Source organism: Macrobrachium nipponense, chromosome 38, assembly GCF_015104395.2.
Source record: "Macrobrachium nipponense isolate FS-2020 chromosome 38, ASM1510439v2, whole genome shotgun sequence".
NCBI classification, from domain to species: domain Eukaryota; kingdom Metazoa; phylum Arthropoda; class Malacostraca; order Decapoda; family Palaemonidae; genus Macrobrachium; species Macrobrachium nipponense.
In genome coordinates, this window is record NC_061098.1 from 36,619,608 (window position 1) to 36,632,107 (window position 12,500).

Consider the following 12,500-nt stretch of genomic DNA (forward strand, 5'->3'; position numbering starts at 1 on the left):
ACCAAAAATCAATCATTCATTTCAAAATGAAAGTGACTGACTGACCCTTCAAGTTGAGGAATTGACTTGACAATGCAGCTGACAAATTGACTGACATTTTAGTGAAGAATTTTGCCTCATATTTCAGTTGATGAATTGACTGACATTTTAGTTGATGAACTGACTAATATTTTAGTTGGCAAATTGACTGATATTTCAGTTGACATATTGACTGATGTTTTAGTTTCATTCATTGATTGACATCTCAGTTGATAAATTGACTGACGTTTCAGTTAGTTTATTAACTGATGTTTCAGTTGGTTTATTGACTGACATTTCAGTCGTTAAATTGACTGATCTCTCAGGTGGTTCATTGACTAACCTTTCAGTCGATTAACTGAATGACATTTCAGTTGGTTTATTGACTGATTTTTAAGTTGGTTTATTGACTGACAACTATCATTTTACTTATCAACATCTTAGTTGATTTTACTGGACTGCCATTTTAGTTGATTTATAAACTTAGTAGATCTTTTGAAATTGACTTTCGTTTTTAGTTGGTTTATTGACTGACATTCCTGTTGATTTATTGACTGATATTGAAGTTGATTTCATTACATTTAAGTTGAAATTTATTGACTGACATTTCTGTTTATATACTGACTGATATTTCAGTTGATTTATTAACATCCCACTTGATTTATTGGCTGACGTTCAATTTCATTTACTGACTGATATTTCAGTTGATTTATTAACATCGCACATGATTTATTGGCTGACGTTCTAGTTGATTTATTGCCTGATATTTCAATTGATTTATGGACTGACATTTCATTTGATTTATTGCCATCATACTTGCGTTATTAGCTAACATTCTAGTTGATTTATTGACTGATATTTCCGTTGATTTACGCACTTTTTAGTTGATTTACTTACTGATTATCAAGTTAGTTCACTGACTGACATTTCAGTTGATTTACAAACTTATTAGTTGACATATTGATGGATATTTCCGTTGATAAATTAATTTTCGCTTCAGTTGGCTTACTGACTGATATTCCTGTTGATTTATTGACTGACTGATACTTCAGTTAAGATTTATTGACTGACATTTCTGTTGATATGCTGACTGATATTTCAGTCAATTAACTGACTAATATTTCAGTCGATTTATTAACATTTTCGGTGATTTATTGACTGGCATTTCAGTTACGACGCTCGTTTGGGAGACTTCTCGAACGGCGTCAGATGGTGGGACGAAGTGGCCCTGGGTAAGAGGGGTTATTTTGTCCCCTCCAGCATGCCCTCGCTGGTGCTTGAACCCGCCCACGCCCATGATCAGGACGTCTACACGTGCAGGATCGATTACCGGGTTTCGACGTCCACGACAACCAGAGTTAATCTCACGGTTGTGGGTGAGTAGCAGTGACTCCTTTGGCAGCAGATGTCCTTGAAATTGATGATAGATTATTAAATTATTATCATTGATTTATCAAAATCTAAACCTCTGTTCGATGCATTGATCATTCTCATAATCATCATTAGTTTCATATTATTAGCATTATAAAGTTGTGGAGAATCATAATGAAAGCTCCTGCAATAATGATATATTATCATTTTGGCCATTCAGTCCCACCTGGTCCTCCTGTGGTGATTTGGGAAGGCAGAGAGATGGTGGGGACCGTGGGACCCCTGCAGGAGAACCAGCTGACAGAGCTTACCTGTAGGAGCGTCGGGGGGCGCCCTGCCCCTTCCCTTACCTGGTGGAATGAAGGCAGGGAACTCCCCCTCCTGTACGCTAATTCCTCTTTGGATCCTGTGACAGGTGGGTATCCTTCTCTCTCTCTCTCTCTCTCTCTCTCTCTCTCTCTCTCTCTCTCTCGTTGTATATTCAGTTCCATAGCAAATGTCAGTTTAGTTAATTTGGTTATAATAAACTTAATTCGATGTCATAACGAGTGTTACAAATGTTTCTCACTTTGTTGTAATAACTTCATTCACTAATATAGTTACTTTATTCATTATCATAGCAAGTTAATATTAACTTAATTTGACTGTTTATTCATTACAGGAACTACCTTAAGAATAGTCCCATATATTAATTGCTTTGTTTTATGGTAACTTCATTCAGAAAAGAACCAAGAGTCTCACACACGTTCATTCATGTCAACTGACGTAGTAACCTCATTCATAAAAGATCGAGTATCGTCATCCGAATTCCATTCATAGTATTTCTCATACCAATAAAATGCCGAATCATTCCTCCCTAGGGACGAGTGTTGTCGAAGCCACGCTGTCAGTAACGGCCAAAAGAGAACTCCAGGGTGGATCCTTAACCTGTTACGCCCGCACGCCTACACACCTCAACGCCTCGGAGGCAGCCATCATTCCCCCGCGCAGTGCCTCTGTGGCACTCAATATCACACGTGAGTGCCAGGGAACAGGTGTGCGTTATCTGTTTTTCATGTTTAGGGTTGTTTCCTAGTTTTTCAGTGTTTTATAATTTATATATATATATATATATATATATATATATATATATATATATATATATATATATATATATATATATATATATATATATATATATATATATATATATATATATATATATATATATATATATATATATATCATATATAGTGTGTGTATGTGTGTGTGTATCACTGAATCACGAAACTCTGGAAATTGGATGAATATATCAATAAAGGTAAAATTCACGAAGGAAAGTAAAACTAAGCAGACTTTAGAAGTTGAGAAGTACGAAAGGTTTTCACAAACGGTTATTCCATTGTTTCATTTTCATTCGTGGATTCTGCCTTTATATATATATATATATATATATATATATATATATATATATATATATATATATATATATATATATATATATGTGGTGTGTGGTGTGTGTGTGTGTGTGTGTGTGTGTGTGTGTGTGTGTGTACATTTACAATTATTGCTTAATTTTACCAGTGTCCCCAGTCGAAGTCAGGATAGTCGAACCAGATCCAATCGTAGCAATGTCTGGGTCCACCGTAAGCGTCGTGTGTCGCGCCCTTGGATCACACCCTCCGCAGATCTCTTCCTGGTGGAGGGGTATCAGATCCCTGGAGCCCTCATGTCACTCACGCCGTAAGTTTATCTGGTCATTTTGAGACTGAAGGACCGGTAGGGACCGTTTCTCGAGATGGGTGTTGGGTTTAAGTCTATGGGTCCCTTGAGACTTTAAGGAACCACTAGGAACCATTTTTCGAAAAGGGTGTCTTGGATGAATTTTGGGAATTATTTTTTATTTAGAAAATTGTCATTGGCTTTCCATATGTTAGGTATATAACTATCGTTTTACTTATTCATTTTCGCAAAAACTAAGTTTTAACCCTAATTCTCAGGTTTGATTCTATATTCTTTAGGAATGATAATAATTGTTATGCCAATTTTCATTTCTTTTTGTTTGTCCAATTTTTCATTCCGTTTATTCTCTGCTCTGCCAATTCCATCTTCTAACATTTATCCTCACCCTTCGTTCTTCTCATCACAAAATAATCCTGAAAACGGAAGGAACCCTTCCCTCCCTCCCTCCCTCCTTCTCAGGAATCCTAATCTGCCACAGCATCTCATCCTCCTCACCGGGTCCTTTGATAGGACTCGACTTTGGAAATATCCAGGCTTAGCGGAAATGTAATTCTTTACCTCTTCCTTCGCCCAGATGCGCTGACTCCCGGTTTCCTTTTGATGCTTTTTCTGCATTCCACATTCTTGATCCTCTTAATAAAGATCAACCCGGCGACACCTTTCTCCTTGTAATTTTTCGGGCATCAAGATTTCTCCTTGCAATTTTTGGGGTATCAAGATTTCTCCTTGCAATTTTTTGGGTATCAAGATTTCTCCTTGCAATTTTTTGGGTAACAAGATTTCTCCTTGCAATTTTTTGGGGTATCAATATTTCACCTTGCAATTTTTTTGGGTAACAAGTTTTCTTCTTGTAAGTTTTTGGGTATCAAGATATCGCCTTGCAATTTTCTGGTCATTGATTTCAAATTGCAATTTTTTTTTTACCATGAAGATTAGTGGTTAATTTGTTCGCAACCTTACACCTTTACGGATGATCTCTCTCTCTCTCTCTCTCTCTCTCTCTCTCTCTCTCTCTCTCTCTCTTTCTGAGTGCCTACATTAATCAGCTCAGTTTATTTGTTTCAATTAACTCCCCCTCTATACCTTGTCACTTTTTATTCACCTAGATTATTTTTTTTTTTTTTTGTGTTGCTCTCTCTCTCTCTCTCTCTCGCTCTCTCTCTCTCTCTCTCTCTCTCTCTCTATACACACACACGCGCATACACACACTCATATATAATATATATATATATATATATATATATATATATATATATATATATATATATATATATAGATAAATAACTCTTTTTTTTATAACTCTCCCTCACAACTGTTTGCTTCCATAATTGCCGACTAGTTTGTTTCAATATTGTCAAGATAATTCATTAATATTTACCATAAAAATAGTGTTGTATTTTTCGTAATACGCGTTTGGCCTTTATTGTGAAACCTTTCAGAATCCTAAATCAAACATTCGTTTCAGTGTAAGTAATGCTCATTCTTTCAATATACACCTGGTGACTTCACGATGAATCCTAATCAGCTGTTCACTGGACGTCAGTGAATCTGAAATCCATTTATAAGGATCAATTCGATAGATCTTTTTGCATCATTTCTTTGACTTCTGGAATATATGAGAGTTAGCAATAGCCGTCTGAAAGAGAGAACAGAGTTCAACTCAGAATTCAGCTCCTCCTGTCTATCCACGGGACAGATACAGGACGGGGGTAACATCACGACAGCCACACTGACCATAGCAGTAACAGGAGCAGACGACGGGACGACTGTCACCTGTACAGGTGTGAATCCCGCACTCTCCCACCAGCCTCTGTCAGACAGGAGGAAGCTCATTGTCTACTGTGAGTTCAAGAGGTAATTGAGTATTCGCTCACTGATTGAAGGAATGGAAGAGTAGAAAGAAAGCAGATTGCCTAGTTGGGCATATTGTGTAGTTTAAATGTCAAAGGGATATAAACTTTTATTGGTTTGGGAATCTCGGGGTGAAACTCATTTATTGTTCATGAGTTCCGCCTCATGTTTTTCTTCAATCACTGAGTGAAAGGATCATATTATTATATCTAGACTGTAGTGATACTCTTAACGTCCATAAAGTATATTGTTTATTCTTAATATATGTATTTTGTAAATACTTTACAGAATCGTTAGTCCCCCTTTAGGTAAATGTACACCAAAAAAATCTTGTTACCAATATTTAAAACAATTTATGATAAATTCATGAATGCGAAAAAAAATCTGTATTTTAAATGTAGTTCTTTTTTATCAACCAAGATTTTTTTTGTAAATTATACAACGGATTAGACGTAACGTAATGTTAAGAATATTTTCAATTACCTTAAATATTATATTATTTTTCATTGTTATTTGTTAAAAAAACATTCAAACAATAACGATGAAATGTGAGTATTTTGTGATGAATTAAGTATGAATGTAAGACACTTATACTGAAAATGTAGAAAAATTCCTGTTTCATAATGTTAATGAAACCTCATCATAGTTAAAATGAAAAAAAATATATACCAGCAAGAGCAATTTTAACCGTAAATTTCACTCGATTGTAATATTAATCAACTTTCAAATCTCTTCCGTTCGTTTCATAATTATTCACACACGAATAGCAGTTGACTGAATGAAATAAGAGTGATGAATTTATTCATGAACATAAAACTGAAGAATTAATCCTGACTTTTTCATTTCATACAAATGACCATTTCGTAATGATGTTTCTCTGCTCTTTTGTCTGGCTATATCGAGTGATGCCATAAAAGATGCATTGCTTTTTTTTTCATTCAGTGTATAGTTTGCTTTGAAATACAAGATGTACAGGACACCTTACTGGTGTTCCTCATTCAAGGTTACAGTAAGGAGTTGCGTCGTGCCGTAGGGATTATTTGTTCCTGGGTATTCTCTCTCTCTCTCTCTCTCTCTCTCTCTCTCTCTCCGCTTATATCCTCTATATTCTCTTTCCTTCTCGATCTGTCTGTCTACCTCCGTAGCTTCGTCACCCGCCTTTGTACTTCTCGCATCGTCACATGTCTCTATTTCTCTGTTCATCTGTTCTATTATTCGTCCTTGTTCTAGACGAGCCCATCGTGGACCTCACCCTCGGGAAGCCCCTGGAGGCTGGGAACATCAAGGAGGAGGACGACGTCTACTTCGAGTGTCACATCAAGTCGAACCCGAAGTTCCACCGCATTGAATGGTATCAAAATGTAAGGTTCCGGACCAAACTCTTGTTTTTTTTGTTTACGCCTCAGGAACCGAAAGGCACAAAAGGTTTATTATCCTGGCTTTCTCTTTCACGAATGCTAAGTCTGTTTCGCAAAGGATGTTGTGTCAGGATAAATCACTTAATCAAGTTGAACAGAAACGGTAAATCACTGACGCCAGTTGAACAGAAGCAGGGTAAATCATTTACACAAGTTGAACAGAAACGGTAAATCACTGATACCAGTTGAACAAAAACAGGGTAAATCACTTAAACAAGTTAAACAGAAACGGTAAATCACTGACACAAGTTGAACAGAAACAGGGCAGATCACTTAAACAAAGTGAACAGATACAGGGCAAATCACTGACACCAGTTGAACAGAAACAGGGTAAATCATTTACACAAGTTGAACAGAAACGGTAAATCACTGACACAAGTTGAACAGAAACAGGGTAAATCATTTACACAAGTTGAACATAAACGGTAAATCACTTACACAAGTTAGAAAATTAATCGTTTCCGTAAATTCAGTTTGTTTCAGGATGGACTGAACAGATTTTACGGATTTTTCAATCTTTTTTTTACATCTGTTTCTATTTAGACATAAATTTGCTGGAGTTATTTTTCATTAATTGTTAGTAGCTGAAAAGTCATTTAAGGTATGATAAGTGTTTTCTTAAATGTTACCATTGTTAGAGTTAAATTATAAAAAAAAAAAGAAAAAAAAAAAAAAAAAAAAAAAAAAAAAAAAAAAAAAAAAATGTGAGATTTCCTCGTTGGATGAGTAGTTTACGTGCTCGCCTAACGATTCGATGGCCACGAGTTCGATTCCCCGCTCTGTCAGCGAGGAATCAGAGAAATTTGTTTCTGGTGATTAGAAATTAATTTCTGTATATAATGGGGTTTGGATCCCATAATAAGCTGTAGGTCCCGACTGGTTCCTAGCTAAGTAAAAATGTCTAATCCTTGCGGGTAGCCCTAGAAGAGCTGTTAATGAGCTCAGTGGTCTGGTAAACTAAGATATACTACTTAACTCATAAAAAAGATGTAAGACATAACAAAATAATCAATTCATTCATCATTTCATGAAAAATATCACCTTCTATGATACGTAAATCATCAAGAACAATGAACTAAATTTTCCTAATTATTTACTTCCTTACTAATATGTTATTTATCGTAAGTAAGAACTGTACAGATATAAATATAAATGGCCTGTCTTCCACTCTAATGCGAGTTTTGGAAAATTGTCTCTCCATAAGGTAGATACAGCAAATATAAAAAGAAAGTTTGATATTTTCTTTAATCACTGATATAACTAAATCGTCTCTTTCCCTCCTCTTGCATTCCTTCTTCTTCTTCTTCTTCTTCTTCTTCTTCTTCTTCTTCTTCCCACCAGGGTCAGGAAATCTTGCAGAACATGAGGGCGGGAGTCGTCATCAGCAAACAGTCGCTCGTCATCAGGGGCGTCGTCAGGAGCCACTCAGGTTCCTACACCTGCGCGGCCACCAACGCTCAGGGGCGCACCGTCAGCAATACCTTTCCGCTCACGGTCCAACGTGAGTGTTCCGTCCGTTTAACTTTTGTGTGTGCTTGACACTTTGATACAGGGAAAACTGAAGACTGGGTTTCGGCTCCATGTCTGAAGGGTTTTCAGATACAATGCATCTATCCATATAACTTTTGTCTCCACGACACTTTGATTCAGGGGAAATTCAAGACTGGGTGTCAATCATATCCGGTTTCGGCTTTATGTCTGAAGTCATTCTCGGATATAATACAGAAACTGGTCGGATTCATCACCATTGTGTGTTAGTTGTCTGTGTGTTTGTATCTGTCTGTCTAGACCTCGCAAGTTGATGAAGTGAGGGAGACACGATGCTATTTTGAGTTGGTGCTTTATGCATATTTGGGTGTCATGGCGGTTGTTAAGGTTCGAAGTTTATTCATTTATGGGAGGGGTTGTGTCCTTGGGGTCGGAATGGGGGAGGGAAATGGTTGGGAGGGGCGATGGGATGTCACAGGAAATTATCATTATTTTATCAAGGTAAGAAAACTGAATATATGTATATATATACTACATTAGCAAATGCTAATCATGCCGATGTTTACCGTATATGTGTGCACTGGTATACGTATAAAAGTTCTCTCTCTCTCTCTCTCTCTCTCTCTCTCTCTCTCTCTCTCTCTCTCTCTTGATGCTTTCGCTTATCAATATCATTACAGAAAAGGGAATTTGCTATAAAGTAATTTCACCTAGTACATCTGAACAAAACAGTGAACCTTTCTCCTAGGGAAAAGAAAAAAAAAAAAAAAAAAAAAAAAAAAAAAAAAAAAAAAAACCTGCTTAAAGCCATATAAACTGTGTTTTACGCAAAGGCGATGTGTTACATAATCTGACAGAGACGGGAAGGTCTTTCAGTTATAGTACATATGTTGAAAAAAAATCAACAAACTTTATTGAAGAGCTACAGAAAGTAATGAAATGCACTTCGAATTTTTGGAGCCATTCAGACATCAGAATTTTCTGTAGCTGTAATTCTGGAATATGTGAAGACGGAACATACTTAAGAAACAATCTTAAAAACTGCTTTCTGATCCGTGTAGGTTTTTTTGAAATTTTGAGTGATTGTGGGGTAGGGAGCCTGTGAAGAGAAGTAATCGGCCAAAACAGTTCCCACAGGTAATCTATGATTCTTAGTCGGAACTTAGAGCTCTGCATTATGAAAACGGCAAATTGGTGACCCAAAAAAATTTTCGTTTCATAATTTATAAATGGACCATCAGAAACCAATTACACTCGTAATTGTTTGGCTGGCAATTTACAAAAGTGAATGACGAAATAAATGTATATTCCAGAATTAAATTGAATTTGGCTTTGTCCTAGCAAACGTGTTATTTATCTGCTATTTTGACGAAAAAGTCTTCTGAAAACTATTAAAAAAATTTAAGAGGAAGTTACATAACACAGAAATATATATATGTTAACATATTTGAATAATTCAACCATAAAAATTTTCAAAATATCCATCGGAATCAGAATAATTCTGCATATTACATATCAAGGTTCGTCACCACAAGAAACAAATAGTGTTATTCATTTTTTACTCGAACGACCAGTATAGACAAATATTTGGCTTAAATTTTCATTTAAAATATGACTCCAGGTAGACGTTTTTTCTAGATTCAAACTTCTTAACAAAACTAACAATTCAATTAACTTTTGACCTAAAATTTCGGATCAAATAAAACATTTTAATTGTAGGCCTTCTGATAGAACCGTCATTTAAAGTCTTTTATCCACTTTCCTCATTAACTTTTTACATTATAAGTTTCAGGAATGTTGCTATAATTTTCAGGTATATTGTTCAAGAAAAAATTGCAAGGCATTAATTTTATCACCTTAGTTACCGCTTCAGATCTTGAGATATTTTTCACGGAAGCGATATATTTAAGAAACTTTGTCAAGCTCTCAGAAAGACATAAAATGATTAACATTTTCCTCTCATCGTTGTCAAGTTTTGAAATAGTTTTATATTTTACTTTCTAGACACGTCCATGATATCATTTTATTATTTATTGTTATTTTTGAATCTGTAATTATGAATTAACTCCGCATGTATGTGCATTGTTAAATGTCAAATTGAATAGTTTCAAGCAGAATCTTATCTGTGTCCTTATTTTAGACGCTTTTAGCCTTCGTGCTATACCTTTTTATTGCGTCTAACGTAACGAAAACGTTCGCAAGTTTAGAATTAAAAGGAAAACGCCTTGCCAATCGTCCGACCTTCTGAGGTCATATAAGGTCACACGAGGATTTGCAAAGGCGCAAGAGACAGGCAGGGGAAGAATGCGCTTTGTACAAAGCTGGTCCATCCTTGCCTTCTACAGTCGCCTTTCGCGTCCCACCGCCCACGTCTTATTTGACAAAGGACGTCGTATGTCCCAAATATTTGACAAAGGACGTTGCTTGTTCCAAAACTTTGACAGAGGACGTCGAGTGTCTCAAATATTTGACAAACTATGTACCATGTCCCTAATATTTTACAAATTACTTAGCATGTCCCGAATATTTTACAAACTTTGTAGCATGTCCCAAACATTTGACAAGGGACGTTGCATCTCCCAAATATTTGTCAAAGGACATCGTGTGCCACAAATATTTGACAAAGATCGTCGCATGTCTCAAATATTTGACAAAGTGTGACTTTGTCCGAAAACTGTTATGGGAAGCGAAGGGTATTTACTGTTCCTTTTGGCTTCCTGACTTTTGTAAAGGCGCCATTTCGTGTTTCCAGATGTAACATTCACTTTTCCTCGGATGTTATATTATCCAACGTCCCTCACATTCTCTTCTACGACTGATACACTTATATGGAGCCGCAACTCTGAGTGTAGATGAATCTTCGCTCTCTTTTTTTTTCTTTTTATAGTAAAACCTTATAATTTTTTTTTTATTCAGTAATAATTATGTTAGAAACTTATATTAGCCTTTTATTTGCTTGTCTTTCTTATTCCTTTGCTTGAAACAAGTTTATGGAGATAGATAATGAACATAATATTATGTGCTTATGTACTTGATAAAAAAAAATTAATAAATAAATAAAAATATCTCATTACCTACCTAACGTTTCATAACAGCCAAGTTCACGTCGAGGTGACCGATGGGTAACAAAAGCCAAATATCAAATAGCTGACCGTCAATTCATATCGGCCTAATTCCCCAGACAAGCGCAGCTTTGGGAGACAACATCTCTGGTCGCTCACTGGACGGCCGCTTCGGAATTATAATCCCCAAAACGACCGCCGCCGCCCTCGGAAATTGAGTTGATAGAAGGGACTTGGGTGGTCGCGGGTGGGTGGATTGGCTGTTCTCCCACCCCTCTCCCCTGCCTCTCCTTTCCTTTGTGTGTGTGTGTGTATGTGTGTTAAAGGATCTGTAAATGTCAGTGATGATGGCTGGTGATATGACTGCCGTGATGTGTTTGTGTGTGGGCTTGATGTTTCCAAACGTACAGCTGTGAAATCGTCCTAGACTCGTGGCTGTCAGAATGGGAGGCCCTTGGAAATTGGAAGACGTGTGTGCTCGTTGTGAGAGACAAACAATGCGGGCACAAGTGTCCTGATAAATCACTAAGAACTTGAAATAAACGTTGAATATAACGGGAACTTCCACGGAAACAGAACAAACCTACTGCGATTAGAGCGTTGGTTTTGTTCAACGAAGTGAAAGAAGCTGCCTATTCGCTGGGAGTGAGTTGCCCTCGGGCAGGACCCAGAAGAAAAGCTGCTGCTGTGGCAGCTGATTGCTGGGTCAAGTTTATGGGTCGGGCCGAATCAGGGAGAATGGAGGACTCCCGAAAAACTTGTATGAAGAACTGCCGGAGACCAGTCATTTGGGGAATGCAACTTACTGGAAGTCTTTTATGTACGCTAACGAATAGCATTGTCGTGGTGGAGAGGCAGAAAATTTAAGAGAGAGAGAGAGAGAGAGAGAGAGAGAGATAAAACCACATATTGTTATCATATGAAGGAGTTCTCGCGATGCGTACTTACAGCATATTATCAAATCATTTCCACAGTACATTCTTGCCAGTATACGAAGCATCCTCTGTGCTTAACTTATACTATGCATGCTAAAAAAAAAAAAAAAATTATTCTTAACGAAGCAAAACGTTACATTATCGATATCTCGCTCTCCTCAAGAGAATGAGAAAGAAAAACGAAATACATTCCCCAAAGGAAATCTTTGCTGTGGATTTTTTTTTTCCTTTTAATATTTGTCTTCCTCTGAAAATCAAAGGGATTGGAAAGAATCTTGCCCAATTTATTCCCGATGACCAGTTGTTAATATTTACTTTAACTAAGGAATCTTGGCAAGTTCTTTGTCATTGGGAACAGAGAGAGAGAGAGAGAGAGAGAGAGAGAGAGAGAGAGAGAGAGAGAGAGACAGACAGACAGACAGACAGACAGAGAGAGATCATATATATATATATATATATATATATATATATATATATATATATATATATATATATATATATTATTATATATATATGATATACACGGAGAGACAGACTTACGGACAGAGCATGACGGACAGGGGCCTCAATATTCCATAAAAGAAAGCTTCATGACAAATTGCATTGCTTTAAGCGTCTCATGAAAACGGGTAATA

At 36.6% G+C, this 12,500-nt stretch overlaps 1 protein-coding gene across 1 annotated transcript in view; it reads left to right on the plus strand.

Annotated features, from left to right (window-relative positions):
• Positions 1-12,500, plus strand: part of LOC135209791 (uncharacterized) — a 52,080-nt gene that overhangs the window by 707 nt on the left and 38,873 nt on the right. Inside the window, exons 2-8 of the mRNA XM_064242569.1 lie at positions 1,189-1,394; positions 1,610-1,804; positions 2,250-2,405; positions 2,953-3,111; positions 4,725-4,952; positions 6,193-6,323; positions 7,722-7,881. Of these exons, the coding sequence (XP_064098639.1) occupies positions 1,189-1,394; positions 1,610-1,804; positions 2,250-2,405; positions 2,953-3,111; positions 4,725-4,952; positions 6,193-6,323; positions 7,722-7,881 (1,235 nt within the window). The remainder of the gene's footprint in view (positions 1-1,188; positions 1,395-1,609; positions 1,805-2,249; positions 2,406-2,952; positions 3,112-4,724; positions 4,953-6,192; positions 6,324-7,721; positions 7,882-12,500) is intronic.